General features: G+C 47.8%; 1 protein-coding gene across 1 annotated transcript in view; it reads left to right on the top strand.

The window, feature by feature from the left end:
- The window catches only part of trpm4a (transient receptor potential cation channel, subfamily M, member 4a), a 78,733-nt gene that overhangs the window by 30,495 nt on the left and 29,029 nt on the right, over nucleotides 1-19,209 (top strand). The window contains exons 10-15 of the mRNA XM_048520984.2: nucleotides 3,878-3,996; nucleotides 7,850-8,218; nucleotides 9,831-9,950; nucleotides 11,538-11,667; nucleotides 13,094-13,239; nucleotides 18,164-18,276. Of these exons, the coding sequence (XP_048376941.2) occupies nucleotides 3,878-3,996; nucleotides 7,850-8,218; nucleotides 9,831-9,950; nucleotides 11,538-11,667; nucleotides 13,094-13,239; nucleotides 18,164-18,276 (997 nt within the window). The remainder of the gene's footprint in view (nucleotides 1-3,877; nucleotides 3,997-7,849; nucleotides 8,219-9,830; nucleotides 9,951-11,537; nucleotides 11,668-13,093; nucleotides 13,240-18,163; nucleotides 18,277-19,209) is intronic.

Genomic DNA, 19,209 nt, shown 5'->3' on the forward strand with positions numbered 1-19,209 from the left:
TCCTGGATATTACCAGTCATTTTTTTTTGCATGGCCAACCCACCTAATATCTTTTTGCTCCCTTGGTCCTAAGCACAATATCTAGCTCCATAAGCAGAGAATTCCAAAGGCTCACCCCTCTCTGAGGGAATACATTTTTATTTTATCCCAAAAGCACAATCTTTCCAACCTTCCTCCATTGGATAACCCCCTTGCCCCAGGAGTTACTGTTTGAAGGATTCTGTCCTTGGCTGACACAATGTAATGGATCCATGTGCCCCAGGATACCTGGCCTGCTTTTTACTCTGCACTCCAAGGGAGTCATTGAGGTCAATTGGTATCTGGTAGCCTGACAAGGTTAAAACTGACTCAGCAGCAGAGTCTGAGGTCCAGTCTATGTTTGCTTTCATCTTTCATGGCTCAATGGATAGCACCATTGTCTCTGAACCTGAAGGCTGTGAGTTCAAGACCAGCTCCAAACCTTGGAATTCAGGAACATAATTCTTTGAAGCTTGAGTCATGGGTAGATAGGGTGTTTAGGAGTTGGGATATCTTGTTGATGTTGTTTTGGACATTGGTGATGCCTCTTTTGGAGTACTTCTACAGGAGGGATCTTATTAACCTGGAGCGGGTTCAGAAATGATTTACCAGGATGTTGCTGTAATAGAGGGCGTGAGTTATAAAAATAGACTGGATAGGTTGGGACTTTTCTTCCACTGGAGAGCAGGAGGTTGTGTGACCTTACAGAGGTTTATAAAATCATATGGGGCATAGATAAGTGAATGACAAAGTCTTTTTCCGAGGGTGGGGGAGTTCAAAACTAGCAGGCATATTTTTAAGAGATAATGGGAACTGCAGATGCTGGAAATTCCAAGATAATAAAATGTGAGGCTGGATGAACACAGCAGGCCAAGCAGCATCTCAGGAGCACAAAAGCTGACGTTTCGGGCCTAGACCCTTCATCAGAGAGGGGGATGGGGGGAGGGAACTGGAATAAATAGGGAGAGAGGGGGAGGCGGACCGAAGATGGAGAGTAAAGAAGATAGGTGGAGAGGGTGTAGGTGGGGAGGTAGGGAGGGGATAGGTCAGTCCAGGGAAGACGGACAGGTCAAGGAGGTGGGATGAGGTTAGTAGGTAGCTGGGGGTGCGGCTTGGGGTGGGAGGAAGGGATGGGTGAGAGGAAGAACCGGTTAGGGAGGCAGAGACAGGTTGGACTGGTTTTGGGATGCAGTGGGTGGGGGGGAAGAGCTGGGCTGGTTGTGTGGTGCAGTGGGGGGAGGGGATGAACTGGGCTGGTTTAGGGATGCAGTAGGGGAAGGGGAGATTTTGAAACTGGTGAAGTCCACATTGATACCATATGGCTGCAGGGTTCCCAGGCGGAATATGAGTTGCTGTTCCTGCAACCTTCGGGTGGCATCATTGTGGCAGTGCAGGAGGCCCATGATGGACATGTCATCAAGAGAATGGGAGAGGGAGTGGAAATGGTTTGCGACTGGGAGGTGCAGTTGTTTGTTGCGAACTGAGCGGAGGTGTTCTGCAAAGCGGTCCCCAAGCCTCCGCTTGGTTTCCCCAATGTAGAGGAAGCCGCACCGGGTACAGTGGATGCAGTATACCACATTGGCAGATGTGCAGGTGAACCTCTGCTTAATGTGGAATGTCATCTTGGGGCCTGGGATGGGGGTGAGGGAGGAGGTGTGGGGACAAGTGTAGCATTTCCTGCGGTTGCAGGGGAAGGTGCCGGGTGTGGTGGGGTTGGAGGGCAGTGTGGAGCGAACAAGGGAGTCACGGAGAGAGTGGTCTCTCCGGAAAGCAGACAGGGGAGGGGATGGAAAAATGTCTTGGGTGGTGGGGTCGGATTGTAAATGGCGGAAGTGTCGGAGGATAATGCGTTGTATCCGGAGGTTGGTAGGGTGGTGTGTGAGAACGAGGGGGATCCTCTTGGGGCGGTTGTGGCGGGGGCGGGGTGTGAGGGATGTGTCGCGGGAAATGCGGGAGACGCGGTCAAGGGCGTTCTCGATCACCGTGGGGGGAAAGTTGCGGTCCTTAAAGAACTTGGACATCTGGGATGTGCGGGAGTGGAATGTCTTATCGTGGGAGCAGATGCGGCGGAGGCGGAGGAATTGGGAATAGGGGATGGAATTTTTGCAGGAGGGTGGGTGGGAGGAGGTGTATTCTAGGTAGCTGTGGGAGTCGGTGGGCTTGAAATGGACATCAGTTACAAGCTGGTTGCCTGAGATGGAGACTGAGAGATCCAGGAAGGTGAGGGATGTGCTGGAGATGGCCCAGGTGAACTGAAGGTTGGGGTGGAAGGTGTTGGTGAAGTGGATGAACTGTTCGAGCTCCTCTGGGGAGCAAGAGGCGGCGCCGATACAGTCATCAATGTACCGGAGGAAGAGGTGGGGTTTGGGGCCTGTGTAGGTGCGGAAGAGGGACTGTTCCACGTAACCTACAAAGAGGCAGGCATAGCTGGGGCCCATGCGGGTGCCCATGGCCACCCCCTTAGTCTGTAGGAAGTGGGAGGAGTCAAAAGAGAAGTTGTTGAGTGTGAGGACGAGTTCAGCTAGGCAGATGAGAGTGTCGGTGGAGGGGGCCTGGTCGGGCCTGCGGGACAGGAAGAAGCGGAGGGCCTTGAGGCCATCTCCATGCGGAATGCAGGTGTACAGGGACTGGACGTCCATGGTGAATATGAGGTGTTGGGGGCCAGGGAATTGGAAGTCCTGGAGGAGGTGGAGGGCGTGGGTGGTGTCACGGACATAGGTGGGGAGTTCCTGGACCAAAGGGGAGAAAATGGAGTCCAGATAGGTGGAGATGAGTTCGGTGGGGCAGGAGCAGGCTGAGAGAGGAGAAAGATTTAAAAAGTTTGTGAGGGGCAACATTTTTACACACAGTAATTCATGTGCTCCAGAGAACGTGGTGGATGCAGGTACAGTTCCAATATTTAAAAGAGCTTTAAAAGTACATGAATAGGAAACGTTTAGAGAGATGTGAGCCAAGCACAGGCAGGTGGGACGAGCTTAGTTTGGCGTTATGGTCAACATGGATGGGTTGGAGGGTCTGCTTCAATGTTGTATGATTCAATGACTCTATATTAACACTAATATCAAGGTTGAACCTAGGGTGGCACTGCACAGTTGAAGACATCACCCTTTGGGTGAGATATTGAAACATAGCGCTGCCTGAACTCTCACATGAAGGTGAAAAGTATGGCACTATTCAGAAGAAAACTGTCAAAAGTCTGCTCAGTATCCGGGTCAATATCTATTCCTCAGCCAGCATCACTGGTGATTATCACATCAGTGTTTGTGGGAGCTTGTTGTGCATTAACTGGCTGCCATCCTTCATGTATTGCAAAAGTGGTTAAATTGCAGAAGGACATCATTGGCTGGAAAGTGCAATGGGACAACTTGGAGTTCTGGGAGGTGTTCTTGTGATGCACCTCTTTCTGTTTATTTTATTTGGCTGGTAACAGCATTCAGGTCTTTACCTGAATATTATTACAATGCCTATAACAAATAAAAGATCCATTTCCCCCTCCCCCTGCCCTTTGCAGAACTGACCACTCCCCCCCCACAACACCCCACGCATCCCCCCCCCCCCACCTCCCCCGCCCTGGGCAGGACTGTACACCCCCACCACCGCCCCACCCCCTCCCCCCACCGACAGGGCTGAACCTCACCCCCACTCCCCAGGTCTGACCATTCTCAGGACTGACCCCATGCAGGGCTGATCAGTCCATTGCAGACTGACTGCCACTGGCATGGGCCATTCTCAGATCAATTTCTCCCACTATTGATCACTGTCAGCACTAACTCTTGGAGATTTGTGTTGGGAGTGTACAAAGAAGGGAAGGTGTGAAGAAGGACACTGACATTGAACCCTGCTCTCTGTCCTTCCACAGCCTGTAAGAAGGAGAGAACCACTGCCCAGAATTACCTCGATGAGCTGAAGCTGGCGGTGGCCTGGAGCCGAGTGGATATTGCCAAAAGCCAGTTCTTTAATGGAGAAATCGAGTGGAAAGTAAGTGTGTGCATGCGTGTGTGGGTGTGTACGTCTGTACATAGACTGGAAAAGACTGGAGCTGGATGTCTAAAACCGTGAAATTGGTCGACATCAAACTGTTAAGATTACAATTCCATTTTTGGGAGCTTTACTATTTTGAAGGTGCTATACAAATGCAGTGAATGAAGGATGAAGAATGTGAAAGTAGAACCTTTCTTTTTTACTATCCCTTCTGCACTAACCCCCACCATTTTCTAGCCTGGTCATCATTCAAAGACACTCCCTGAAGACCCCAACCAATGCCCAGCATCACAATGGCGTCCAGACGCTGAGGGCCACGACCGACATAGCAGTCAATCCCAATCCCACCCTAGCGTCGCTATGTGTTATCCATTCATTCATTGGAGGTCCCTCACAGATGAAGATGACCCTCTACCACTCTCGGGGTGAGTTCATAGATGGCTGTACAGATCAGCATGGCATCAACATGCTCTGCTACACTTGGGATGGAAGGTAGTCGCTGGGAAGGGTCAGGTGGTGCTCCTTTTGCTGTTTTTGCCTGGCTTCCCAACTCCCAACAACGAGTCTTGATGTGCTTGATGCCTTCCCAGATGCTCCTCGCCTACTTTGGATGGTCTGGGGCCAGTGATTCCCAGGTGTCTGTGGGAATGCTGCACTTCCCCAGTGAGGCCTTGTGGGGATCGCTGTCTTCTGTCCATGTAGAGCTCGCCTGGTGTTCTGGTGCTGGGAGTAGAGCGCCTGCTGGGGGAGTCTCATGTCGGTCATGGGGACCATAGGAATCACAGTCGAGTGATTGGAATTGCAAGTTCCTGATAAATTGAGTTCAAGATCCATGAAGTTCTGCTCCAGCTATACAGAACCTTGGTTTGGCCACATCTGGAGAATTGGGTCTGGTTCTGGTCGCCTCATTGCAGGAAAGAAGTGGAAGCATTGGAAAAGGTGCAGAGGAGATTTACGAGAACATTGCCTGGAGTAGAGGAAAGGTCTTACGAGGAAAGGCTGAGAGAGCTAGTGCCTTTCTCTTCAGAACGATGAAGGATGAGAGGTGACTTGATAGAGATATACAATATGATCAGAGGTAAAGATAGTGGACAGCCAGAGACTTTTTCCCAGGGTGGAGGTAGCTATTATGAGGGGGCATAGTTTTAAAGTGAGTGGAGGTAGATAGAGGGGAGACGTCAGAGGTAGGTTCTTTACTCAGAGGGTGGTTGGGGCGTGGAATGCGTTGCCCAAGAGGGTAGTGGAGTTGGCCTCATTAGGGGCATGTAAACGGCTATTAGATAGGCATATGGATGATAGTATAAAGTAAGGGTGGAGGTTAGATAGACCTTAGGATTAGGGTAAAAGTGTGGCACAACATTGTGAGCCAAAGGACCCATAATGTTCTCTATGTTCACCAACTCTCCAGGACTGGCTCAGAATTATTAGGAACCAAAGTCTAATGCCTTCAGAGTGTTACCATGACTAAAATACCCAATGGGGAAGAAAGATTGTCTTTCACTCTCTTGAATCAGTTTCCTTGCTCACTTTTTTTGAAAAAAAGTCAGGGTTGTGCCACATGAATGGCATTTGTGCCACACATGCGCCAGGCCATGACCAGCTCCAACAGAAGTGAATCCAGCCATCGCCTCTTGGCATTCACCAGCATTACCATGGCACAATCCCCCACCATCAACATGAGTGAGAAATGGACATGGACCAGCCATATGCTGTGGCATCACGGTCAGAGGATTAGAATTCAGAGGCAAGTAACTCACCTTCTTCCTGCCCAAAGCCTGTCTACCATCTACAAGATACAAATCAGGACTGTGATGGAATACTCCCCACTTACCTGCACGTGTGCAGTCTCTGTAACAGTCCAGGATCTTGCATCATCGAAGACAAAATAGCTGACTTCATTGGTCCTCCACACTCAATGTTCACCTGCTTCTCCATTGATGTACAGTAGCAGCAGTGTGTACCATCTACAGGATACACTTCAGAAATACACCAAGGATCTACCAAAGCCCCTTACAAACCCATGATCTTCTGTTAGCACCTTCCAAACCGTGAGCTCTACCCTTAGAAAGACAAGGGCAACAGGTACATGGGGACACCACCATCTGCAAAATGCCTTCTGAGCACTCACCATTCTGACTTGAAAATATATTAATATTTCTTCAGTTTCACTGAGTCAAAATCCTGGAAATCCGTCTCTAACAACTGTGTAAACGCCCCAACATAGCCAGGATTGCGGCGATTTAAGAAGGCAGCTCAACACCACCTTCTCAAGGGGAATTAGGGATGGGCAATAAATCCTGGTCTAGCCAGCAATGCCAACATCTTGTGAACAAATTAAAAATTCATATATACACTCATATACATTCTCCAGAAATGTAACAATGTTGGTAACATCTCCTCCTCTCCGACATAATGAGCCTATGGTAGGAGTGAGGCCTGTACTGGCCCACCATTGAGACCTACATGGAGGGTGCCTCTTCTGTGAAACCTAGTAACACTTCTAGCAGGGTCTAAAGCCTGGGTCTTGTTATCTACAACCTAGCAATATTGAGGCCTATTGTAGGATGCCTCCCGATCGTGAATTAATCTACAGCTTGGCAATTTCACCAAGGGTTATAATAGTCCTCCACAGTCTGGCCCTGTACACTGCAGCCTAGCAACACTGAGGCCTATTTCCGAGGCCTCTGAAGAGCAGAAAAACCAGTGGAACTGGAAAATGACATAAACTGGTCCAACTCGTTCTGCGTACCTGAAAATAGAACACTGGCACTATCCATATATAACTTAAATGTTTTTTCCCATGGCTTTACAGCAGATAAGGCCTTGAGGAAAGACCAGTAAAATTTGCGTATTATTCTGAGGAATGGTCATTGGACCCGAAATGTGAACTCTGCTTTCTTTCCTCAGATTCTGCCAGACCTATTGAGTTTTTCCAGCAATTTCAGTTCTTGTTTCTGATTTCCAACATCTGCCATTCTTTGTTTATTTTTACATTATTGATACAACTTGTCTTGCATGGCAGTCTCGTATGTCCACTTCAAAGTGGAGCTCCAGTATGGCTCGATCAGTACATCATTTCCAAGTATCACTGTCTTTTTACTGTTTTTATTCCCTTAGGGGATCCCACCCCCATTCTGCAGCCAGGCTGAGAAATTCACAATGCCTGTTATAGCAGGTGAAGTCCTAGCCTGACTGATCCGGCACATTGTGGTCTGTTGGTATTTGAATCCCGTGTACCATAGAGCTGGGCTTCATGCCTTCAGGAAAACCGAAGTAACTATACAGGATATTATTGAATTGGAAAGAGTGCAGAGAAGATTTACGAGAAGGTTACCAGGACTGGAGGGTTTGAGATATAAGGGGAGAATGCATAGGCTGGGACATTTTTCCCCTGGAGCACAGGAGGTTGAAGGCTGACCTTGTAGAGATTTATAAACTCATGAGGGGTATAGATAGGGTGAAAGGCAAAGATCCTATCCTAAGGTAGGGGAGTTCAAACTAGAGGGCATAATTTTGAGGGGAAAGATTTAAAAGGGACCTGAGGGGCAATGTTTTTACAGAGTGGTTCATGCGTCAAATGAACTGCCCGAGAAGGTGATGGATGCAGATACGGTTACACATTTAAAAGACATTTGGACAGGTACGTGGATAGGAAAGGTTCAGAGGGATAGGGGCCAAATGTAGGCAACTGAGACTAGTTCATTTTGGAAACCTGAGCGGGATGGACATGTTGGGTCTGTTTCTGCGCTGTATGACTTTTGTGACTCTAATGCAGAGAATTGTATCGGGAGAGGCGAGGAACAGGCAATGGGAACAGGCCGAGGGGCTCACCCTGTTGTTTCCCTTACAGTCTAGCGACCTGGAGGACCCCATGACTGCTGCCTTGGTGAACAACAAGACGGAGTTTGTCAAGCTGTTCATCGACAACGGGTTTAACATGGTGGAGTACCTCTCATACCGACGCCTGGAGGAGCTCTACAGCACAGTGGCAAGCAAATCCCTCCTCAATAGCTTCCTACAGAAGAAGAAAGAGGAGAGGAGGTCCTCGCAAGGGGGCAATGAGTCCATGCTGCTGCCCGTCAACCCAAACTTATCTGGGGCTCAGCAGAGCTACACACTCCTCGAGGTGTTGAAGGTGCTGAAGGACCTGATGGGAGATTTTTGCGAGCCCATGTATGGACAACTCTTCAAACGGGCTGACTCTCACAGAAACAAGCCAGTAAGAGCCAGACTTCCAGTCCGCTTTTCCAGGCACCAAAGTCTTGAATTTGCGCTGAGCGGGAACAGTTAGCATCGCGCATTTTGTTCACAAACTCTTCCGCCCTCCCCCACCACCAAGGTCTTCGAGAGCACAGCTCATTCAGTAACACGGAGGCCATTCATCCCCTTAGGTCTGTTCTCTCAACTGCTGAGAGAAAGCTCTTGCCTTTGAGTCATTAAGGTGGTCACTTTGAGCCCCTGTGCCTCATTGCCATGACATGATCAAGGCTGATGCTCTTGTGCCAGAGTGCTGCACTGTCAGCAGTGCCAAACTTTTGGGTGAGGCCTTCCCCACCCAACACTCTCTCAGGTGGGTGTAAACCATCTCATGGGAGTTCTGCCTGAGGTCCTGACCAATTTTCACCCCTCAGCGACCGTGACAACAACAGAGTACCTGGTCGTCATTGCCTTGCTGGTGTGGGGCCTCCCCATGTGCGTGTTGGCTGCCCAATTTCCTAGATTATAATAGTGACTACACTTTGAAATTACTTCATCGGCTCTAAAGTGCTATGGGGCAGCATGGAGTCTGTGAAACGTATGGCAAACTGAGTCTAATTTCGATAAGAGTGAGATGCTGGGCTTATACAGTTAAAGGTAGCGTCCTGGGGAGTGTTGCTGAACAAACAGACCTTGGGGTGCAGATGCATATTGTCTTGAAAGTGGAGCTATGGCTAGACAGCATGTTGAAGAAGGCATTTGATATGCCTGCCCCCATTGGTTACTACATTGACTACAGGAGTTGGGATGTTAAGTTGCAGCTGTACAGGGCATTAGCAAGGCCACTCTTAGAGTACTGTGCACAATTCTGGTCTCACTCCTATTGGAAAGATGTTTTTAACTTGAGAGGATGCAGAAAAGATTTACAGAAATGTGCCTGGGATTGGAGGGTTTGAGCTTTAGGGAGAGGCTGAATAGGCTGGGGCATTATTCCCTGGGGCGCCAGAGGCTGAGGCATGACCTTATAGAGAATTATAAAATCATGAGGGGCATGGATAGCGTGAATAGGCAGGGTATTTTTCCTGGAGTTGGGGAGTCCAAAATTAGACGGCGTAGGTTTAAGGTGAGAGGGGAAAGATTTATAAAGGAACTGAGGGGCAACATTTTCACACAGAGGGTGGTGTGCTTATGGAATGAAGAAGTGGCTAGTGTAACTACAACATTTAAAAGGCATCTGGATGGATATATGAATAGGAAGGGTTTAGAAGAATATGGGCCTAATGCTGACAAATGGGACTAGGTCAGATTGAGTTGGACCAAAGGGTCTGTTTCCTCTAGGACTCTATAACTCTTTATAAATGTAAGTCTTTCTTTCGACAGCCTCACAAACAGCAATGAGGTTGATAAGCAATGAATCACTTTTGTTCGAATCGGTCTCAGGGAGTAAGGTTTGCTCAGGGCTTTAAGTAGAACATGGGGAAAGACAGATTTGCACTCTCTCAGAACCACACAGAGCTGCCAAGGGTGGGCCAATGGGAACTCATGACCTGCTGGCTAGAGGGTTGGAATCGATCCTAACGGAGTTAAGCGTGAACCTAATATCACCAAATAATAATCACGTCTTCCGATTCCAGTTACTGAAACCCCAGGAGCTCTCCTATCAGATGAGGAAATGCACCACTCCCTGGACAGATCTGTTCATCTGGGCAGTCCTGCAAAGCCGCAACGAGATGTCCACCTACTTCTGGGAAATGGTGAGAGCTGGACAGGAGACGGTCTGATCCATTCGATCCATCAGGGATTCTGCCCCCTTTCTTCATCAATGACATAAACCCGCACATCAGAAACTCTCTCTCTCAAAAGAAACACCCTGCTCCACAGTATCAGACAGAACTTGACACCCAGTTGCATTGAAGGGAGCTGACTCAAAGTTTGGTCAAGGATTTAGGTTTTCCACCTGAGAGAGAGCTAGAGGGCCTCTGTTTAATGTCACACCCAAAAGTTCTTCCTGAGGTGTGTCATGGGGGGGAATGCTTTGGGACAGGACTCCGATACCAGGCAGATAAAGGAAATCAGGGATGGAGCAGCCATGACAATTGGAATAACGTGGAGTTCTTGAAGGATTCAACAACTGGGAGATGTAGTAGAAACAGACAAAGTCAGGACAGTGCTAACATGTCCCTTCTCTTTTTTTAGCCTATTTTTCTGATCAACTAGTTCAGAGGTGTGATTACACAGCACTCTCGATGTTGGGACAGGATCCCAGGCCTCCTAGTCCAGGGGTAGTGACTTTACCACTTCACCACAAGAGGACCCTTTCATGATCCCATATTATGTTGCCTTTTAATCTAATGCAGTTGCTCACCTATTCAAGCATTCATAGCAATCTGGGGCCCCTCCTCCTTATTTGGAGTGTGGAGAGGTACTGTCATTGCACCACAAGGCACCAGATAAAAATCAAGGGATTTCAGCTGAAATCCCTTCTCATCCTCACCTCCCAATGCCAACGGGTGGAATTTAAACTTAGTGAATTAAAAATTAAAGCTAACCTTGTTAATGGTGACCATGGCATCTGTCATTTTTATTTGTAAAATAATCAGCTAGTTTGCTAACGTTACGGGTGGCTCAGTGGTTAGCACTGCTGACTCACAGTGCCAGGGGCCTGAGTTTGATTCCACCCTCCAGCAACTCTGTCTGCGTGGAGGTTGAACATTCTTTCTGCATGGGTGGGTTTCCTCTGGGTGCTCCATTTTCCTCCCACAGATGTACAGGTTAGGGTGCATTAGCTGTGCTAAGTTACCAGTTTGGTGTCTTGGGAGGTGTAGGTTATGTGGATTAGCCACGGGAAACGCAGAGGTGTAGGGATTGGGTGGGATGCTCTTTGGATGGGCGGTGCAGACTCGATGGGCTGAATGGCCTCTTTCCACAGTGTAGGGATTCTATCTTTTCGGGAAGGAGATCTATTGCCCTTATCCTGTGTGGCCTACATGTGACTCCAGACCCACAGCAATGTGGTTGGCTCTTAACTTCCGTCCGAAGTGGCTGAGTGAGTTACTCAATTCGAGGGCAATTAGGGACAAGCTGGTCTTGCCAGTGATGCCCACATCCCAAGAAAGAATACAAGAAAAGAAAGACATTAGTTTTTTTTTTGCCAGCATCTTGCAACTGTAATATCTCTCAAGGTATTTCAGAAATACTCACATCCTTAAAATGGCGGTGTATAAAGGCTTTGACAGATTTCTAACGAGGCTGACATAGTTTGAAGGTAGTTTGGTGATAAAAGGAGAGAGCAAAACAATATCTCCCCATTATCTCTTTAACTTGCCTTCTCCAACCCGCAGGGCGGAGAGTCAGTGTCTTCTGGCCTCGTTGCCTGCAAGATCCTGAGGGAAATGGCTCGATACCAGCCAGAAGCAGAAGGGGCCCAACTCATGAAGGAGATGGCAGCAAAGTTTGCCCAACTGTCGCTAGGTATGGCTGGAGACGATGAAGCTAAAACTGGGCCCGTTGTTCCAAAGGAAAGAACTAAATTGTTCCACTAAAGGATGAACAAGGGTTCACCTCCTTGTAGCTCCCCCAGATTAACTGATGACCTCTTGCTCCTTCTAAACACCCCAAAAACTCAACTTCATGCCCTGCCTAATCACTCAATAAATGGTCCCTACAAACCCCTTTAGCCACCCAAAAACCTCCTAATCACCTAATATCTCTATCCACATATCCCTCTGACCAGCCAGACTCCCCACCCTGCATACCGCTCTAACCACCCAGACTACACCACCCCCCCATACCCCTCTAACCATTCTAGCTCTGAAAAATCCAACTCGACACACCAGCTTTGTTAAACATTTCACAGGCTATTGGCGAAGGAAACGTCAACCTTTATTAGGTTTTAGATTTATTCATAAAGTGAAACATCACCTGGGAGTAGCTCCTAACTGTACAAAGCAGAACCAGTGTCAATAAGTGTGCCCAAGGACTTAACTAAAGACTGCGTTCCATCCATATATCCTTAACATTAATTTCATGCAAAATAGAATCCGGGACTGTGTTGCAGTAGTAGTGGCCCAGGAGACCTCGGATTTAGTCCCACCTGCTCCAGAGGCATGTAATAACATCTCAAACAGGTTGATGAGATAGTATCTACAAGTAAGACTCAAGACCCATCTCAAATCTCCAGCCCATTCACACTACGCACCCAGCTATCAACTCCACCAGCTCCAAACTGTGAGGCCCACTCACCCAATCCTATTCCCTAAACCTATCCAGCCAGCAAGCATCCCTATTCCAATTGTTATGTGTGCTGTATAAACCAGCCCCACCAAGTCTATTCCAGATACCATGCTGCCAACTCTATCCCCATACACAACCTTCAGCCCCACCCAGGAATTTGCTGGTTCTGTCTTGATGGGCCAAAGGGCCTTCACTTGCACTGTGATCTTTTCTGAATCATTGGGTATGTGTGTGTCTGTGTATATACCTGTGCGTGTGTGTGCACTTGTGCATGTGTCTGTGAATGTGTGTGTACATGTGCATGTCTGCATGCATGTGTGTGTGCGTGTCTGCATGCATATCTGTATATGTATGCATGTGCGTGTGCGCGTGTCTGCACGCATGTCTGTATATGTGTACGTGTGTGTCTGCATGCATGTCTGTATGAGTGTGTACGTGTCTGTGTGCGTGCATGTGTGTGCGTGTCTGCATGCATGTCTGTACATGTGTGCATGCATGTCTATTTGCGTGTGTGTGCGTGCGTGTATATGCATGTGTACGTGGATGTCTGCATGTGCATGCGTATGTGCACATGTGGCTTGTGGGCAGTCTGGTAGCCATGGCCAGCTGTCTTGCCCATGTACTTTGCCAGTACTAATGCCCTCTCTTTGCCCTGTGCTCACAGACGTGTTCAACCAGTGTTACCGTCACAATGAGAAGCGTGCGTTCCGGCTGCTGGTGCGGCAGTGCCCACTGTGGGGCAGTGCCACCTGTCTACAGCTTGCCAATGAGGCCGACGCCCGAAATTTTCTTGCTCATGACGGAGTCCAGGTCAGTTGAGAATATTAACCCTGCGATCTGGGAAATCCCCGACAATGAGTGCTTTGGAAGTGATAATGATAGGGATCGAGATCTAAACATGAAACATAGATCGTGGACTCAGAGACACAGAGGTTTATCTACATTGAAACAACACAGAGATGATGGTGCCATAGATATGGCCATTGCCTAGTAACTCAGGTGCTCAGGTGAATGCCTGTAGGAGCTGCAGAGTAAAGGGTTAGCACTCAAACATGTAATAGTTAGCCTACAGTGTAGTGACATGACAGGTCACTTGACAGTAGATTCTAGAGAGATAGGGTCATATATACAGCCTTATTTTAAGATCAAGATTGTAAATATTTTACAGAATATTAAATAAACTGGTAAATCTACCAATAGCCTAGCCTCTCTAGTCACTTACCCAATACAACCTCTTCCAAGCTCCATTCTGAGGGATAAAGGTTCAAATCCCATCGCAGCATGTGGCAGAAATTAAATTTCAATTTAAAAATCCGGTGACTGTGATATTACCCTGATTGCCATTGCTGGCATCTCATGGCATCTGACACTGCTGCTAGTATGTGAAGCAGGATAAGGATTGTTTGAGGTGGTTTTCTCCTTTAGCAATACTGTACCTAGGGTCTATCTGATGATCAGTGGTAGAGGATAGACTACTGGTGATTCAAAACAGACAGCATACTTATCTTAGTTAACAAGATGGTTTGTTACAGAGTAACATTAAATACAACTTATGTTAAAAGTCAGGATAGTGAGTAATCATTAGGGCTTATGAGAGATGTTCGAAATCCATCTACTCCCAATGAAGGTTGTTATCTTTCCCATCATAATCCATTAAAAGAGCGATTAAAAGAAAGAAAATCCCTGATCTCCACTTTACAAGTAACAAGAAACAATTTATTTATTTAACCCAACAGTGAACAGATTAATAAAATTACTAACAAACTGACAATTTTCCCCAACTACAAATTACTCCCTAACTGGTCTAAATTCTACTGGAACACTGTTTAAATAAAAGCAAGTCCAATTAATATAAACCCAATTAATAAGAAGCAATAAATTATAACTTAATCTCTCCAAGTTCACACAGACGGTCTTCTGGAATATTTTGTCATCTCTGCTCTGTTCACAAACCCCTTTCTTCCATTAATTCTGCTGTCAGGGATGTTTTATCTCTATAATTGCTTCAATGAGGACTTTGAGCTAACATACCAGGGTACCTTTGATTAATTAGATGGGCTTTCTCTGAGAGGTGACTGGTGCTAACCCTGGCAGCAGATGGCAGTTGGGTCTCTCCAATTTTCCAAATGCCTGCGTCTTATATACCTGTAATTACGTAATCAAATTCTTATATATGACTGGTTTCAGGTTGTCAATACCATCAGCTTTAAATTAGTATCAGAGATAATGGGAACTGCAGATGCTGGAGATTCCAAGATAATAAAATGTGAGGCTGGATGAACACAGCAGGCCAAGCAGCATCTCAGGAGCACAAAAGCTGACGTTTCGGGCCTAGACCCTTCATCAGAGAGGGGGATGGGGGGAGGGAACTGGAATAAATAGGGAGAGAGGGGGAGGCGGACCGAAGATGGAGAGTAAAGAAGATAGGTGGAGAGGGTGTAGGTGGGGAGGTAGGGAGGGGATAGGTCAGTCCAGGGAAGACGGACAGGTCAAGGAGGTGGGATGAGGTTAGTAGGTAGCTGGGGGTGCGGCTTGGGGTGGGAGGAAGGGATGGGTGAGAGGAAGAGCCGGTTAGGGAGGCAGAGACAGGTTGGACTGGTTTTGGGATGCAGTGGGTGGGGGGGAAGAGCTGGGCTGGTTGTGTGGTGCAGTGGGGGGAGGGGATGAACTGGGCTGGTTTAGGGATGCAGTAAGGGAAGGGGAGATTTTGAAACTGGTGAAGTCCACATTGATACCATATGGCTGCAGGGTACCCAGGCGGAATATGAGTTGCTGTTCCTGCAACCTTCGGGTGGCATCATTGTGGCAGTGCAGGAGGCCCATGATGGACATGTCATCAAGAGAATGGGAGGGGGAGTGGAAATGGTTTGCGACTGGGAGGTGCAGTTGTTTGTTGCGAACTGAGCGGAGGTGTTCTGCAAAGCGGTCCCCAAGCCTCCGCTTGGTTTCCCCAATGTAGAGGAAGCCACACCGGGTACAGTGGATGCAGTATACCACATTGGCAGATGTGCAGGTGAACCTCTGCTTGATGTGGAATGTCATCTTGGGGCCTGGGATGGGGGTGAGGGAGGAGGTGTGGGGACAAGTGTAGCATTTCCTGCGGTTGCAGGGGAAGGTGCCGGGTGTGGTGGGGTTGGAGGGCAGTGTGGAGCGAACAAGGGAGTCACGGAGAGAGTGGTCTCTCCGGAAAGCAGACAGGGGAGGGGATGGAAAAATGTCTTGGGTGGTGGGGTCGGATTGTAAATGGCGGAAGTGTCGGAGGATAATGCGTTGTATCTGGAGGTTGGTGGGGTGGTGTGTGAGAACGAGGGGGATCCTCTTGTTTCAAAATCTCCCCTTCCCCTACTGCATCCCTAAACCAGCCCAGTTCATCCCCTCCCCCCACTGCACCACACAACCAGCCCAGCTCTTCCCCCCCACCCACTGCATCCCAAAACCAGTCCAACCTGTCTCTGCCTCCCTAACCGGCTCTTCCTCTCACCCATCCCTTCCTCCCACCCCAAGCCGCACCCCCAGCTACCTACTAACCTCATCCCACCTCCTTGACCTGTCCGTCTTCCCTGGACTGACCTATCCCCTCCCTACCTCCCCACCTACACCCTCTCCACCTATCTTCTTTACTCTCCATCTTCGGTCCGCCTCCCCCTCTCTCCCTATTTATTCCAGTTCCCTCCCCCCATCCCCCTCTCTGATGAAGGGTCTAGGCCCGAAACGTCAGCTTTTGTGCTCCTGAGATGCTGCTTGGCCTGCTGTGTTCATCCAGCCTCACATTTTATTAGCTTTAAATTCAATTGGCTTTCTCTATCTAGGTGCTTTGTTTAAATTAATTGGCCAAATTCCAACTCATTGTCACAACATCAAAACAGGACTACTGTTTTGCCTGCCAGCCGTAAGACTTTTTTTGATACACTTTTTTCACTTCTTGAGGCTCTCTGTTGCACTGGCAGCTTCAGCTGCTGCTCACAAAAATATATTTTTTTAAAATTTCTAAATACAGAAAAAGCACACATCTCTTAAGGGAACCACACATTTTAGCTTCCTTCCTTTCACTTCACAATTACTCTGCCCAACTTTGTAACAAACTTACTTTCATGTCTATCTACGTGTTGTGAAGATGGTTATCTAAGATTGCGAAGAGATCTTGATCAATTGAATCAATGTACTGAGGATTAGCAGATGGAGTTTAATTTGGATAAATGTAAGGTCTTGCATTTTGATCAAACAAACAACGGCAGGACTTATACAATTAATGGTAGGGCCCTGGATAGTATTGTCGAACTGAGAGACCAGGAGGCTCAGATACATAATTCTTTGAAATTTGCATCACAGGTAGACAGGTCGGCCAAGAATGCATTTAGCACGCTTACCTTCATTGCTCAGGCCTTTGAGTACAGGAGTTGGGGGCGTCATGTTAAGGTTATGCAGAACATTGGTCGGCCCCCTTCTGGAACACTGAGTGCATTTCTGGTTGCCCGTTATCGGAAGGATATTATTAAACTGGAGAGATTCAGAAATGATTGACCAGGATGTTGCTGGGAATAGAGGGTTTGAGATACTAAAACAGATTGGATAGACTGGGGCTTCTTTGTCACTGGAGCACAGGAGGTTGACGGGTGGCGTTCTTGGTATTTGTAAACTCATGAGGGGCATGGATAAGGTGAATGATGCCAGTCTTTTCCCAAAGGTGGGGAGAGTTCAAAACTAGGGGGCATATTTTTAAGGTGAGAGGAGAAAGATTTAAAAGGGACATGAGGGGCAACCTTTTACACAGATGGTGGTTTGTGTGTGGAATGAGCTGCCAGAGGAAGGTAGTGGATGCAGGTACAGTACAACATTTAAAAGACAGTTGGATAAGTTCATGAATTGGAAAGTTTTGGAGGGATATGGGCCAAACGCAGGCAGGTGAGGCTAAGCTAAAGTCTATTTTCCATTCCATTTAGAACCCATGTTCCTGCATGGTGGTGATAATAAAACATTAATTTTATTCTTTTGTGGGACATGGGATGTTGCTGGCTGGGCCAGCATTTATTGCTCATCCCTGGGTCTCCTTGGGAAGATGTGGGAAAGCTTCCTCCTTAAATCACTGCAGTCCATGTGCCAATAAACTGTTGTAAAAAGGGTGGGGGGTGTTTAAAAAGATATAGCTATTGCTGTCACAGTGTTCAGTGTAAATGGATGCAAAGTTCCCTCAGAATTGTTGCTACAAGACAAACAGAGCTGGTTTGATACAGCTAAATGAAAACGGAAAAGATTTATTCTAAAATCTTTTCCGTTTTCATTTAGCTGTATCAAACCAGCTCTGTTTGTCCGGTAGCAACAATTCTGAGGGAACTTTGCATCCATTTACACCGAACACTGTGACAGCAATAGCTATATCTTTTTAAACACCCACACCCCAACTTTTTAAGCAGGCCAGGCAGCATCAGAGGAGCAATAAAGTTGACGTTTCGGGTCGGGGCCCTTCTTCAGATGATGCTGCCTGGCCTGCTGTGTTCCTCCAGCTCCACACTGTGTTATCTCTGACTCCAGCATCTGCAGTTCTTATTGTTTCAAAGATTTATTCCTGCCTTGTTAGCAGAGCCTGAGAGCGGGAAGCCATTGACAGTCTGGGCCATTTATACATTGAGCTACATCAGAAAGTGGGCTGTCAAAGGGAGTCTTTAAAGGTGGGGCGGTGTTTGGGGTGGTGGCTAAGCTGGGGCTGCCATGCGTTATTCTCTGTTTTATTTGGCAGGCCCTCCTGAATCAGATCTGGTGGGGGGAGATGGACAGGAACACAGAAACCTGGAAGCTGTGCATCGCTTTCTTCTGCCCCCTTTTCATATACAGTAGCCTCATCAAGTTCAGGTAAAGCCCCTTTGGCTTTTGATGAATATGATAAAGGGCCAGCTCCTGCCCACCCACCTTCAATCCTCATTCCCCCCTTTACCACCCTCTCGCTTTACCCACCGGCAAACTGGAAAAGAAGATCATGAATTACTTGGGTTTCGTTGCTGTGTTTGGCATTCGCAAGCTTGCAACAAAATGAATTGAATCAGACCAGGATCGAGGTACAATGCCCCCAGACCTTGCTGGCTAGCAGTCTGGATGACATTGTAGTTGGTCTTCCCAGAATCAGCTTTGACATTCAAATGCATTGCTATTGCTGATTCTCCCAGCATCTTACAGCAGGGAGATACCATTGACCAGAAACCGAACTGAACCTGCCATATAAACAATGTGGCTATAGGGACAGGGTTGAGGCTAGGAATCCTGCAGTGAGTAGCTCACCTCCTGACTCCCCAAAGCCTGTCCACCATCTACAAGGCACAAGCCAGGAGTGTGATGGAATACTCCCCACTTGCCTGGATGGGTGCAGCCCAATAACCCTCAAGAAACTCGACACCATCCAGGGCAAAGCAGCTCATAGGATAGGCATTTAACAGTAACTCCCTCCAACACTGACGCTTGGTGGCAGCAGTGGATACCATCTGCAAAAGGCACTGCAACAATTTCCCAAGATGGCACCTTCCACACCTATGACCTTAATGACCAACTACAGTGCCAGTTGTCATCTGGGCTGCCAACCAGCAAGGCCTGGGGGCATTGTACCCAGGACTTGGTCTGACACCGACAACTGGTTCAATACATTTCATTGCAACTTTCCACAACAGCAGCAGATACAGGGGAACACCACCGCCTGCAAGTTCACCTAGCCACTCACCACCCTGGCTTGGAATTATATCGGCTTTCCTTCTGTGTCACTGGGTCAAAACCTGGAATTACCTCCATAAGGGCATT

This window comes from Stegostoma tigrinum, chromosome 38 (assembly GCF_030684315.1).
Source record: "Stegostoma tigrinum isolate sSteTig4 chromosome 38, sSteTig4.hap1, whole genome shotgun sequence".
In the NCBI taxonomy this organism is placed as follows: domain Eukaryota; kingdom Metazoa; phylum Chordata; class Chondrichthyes; order Orectolobiformes; family Stegostomatidae; genus Stegostoma; species Stegostoma tigrinum.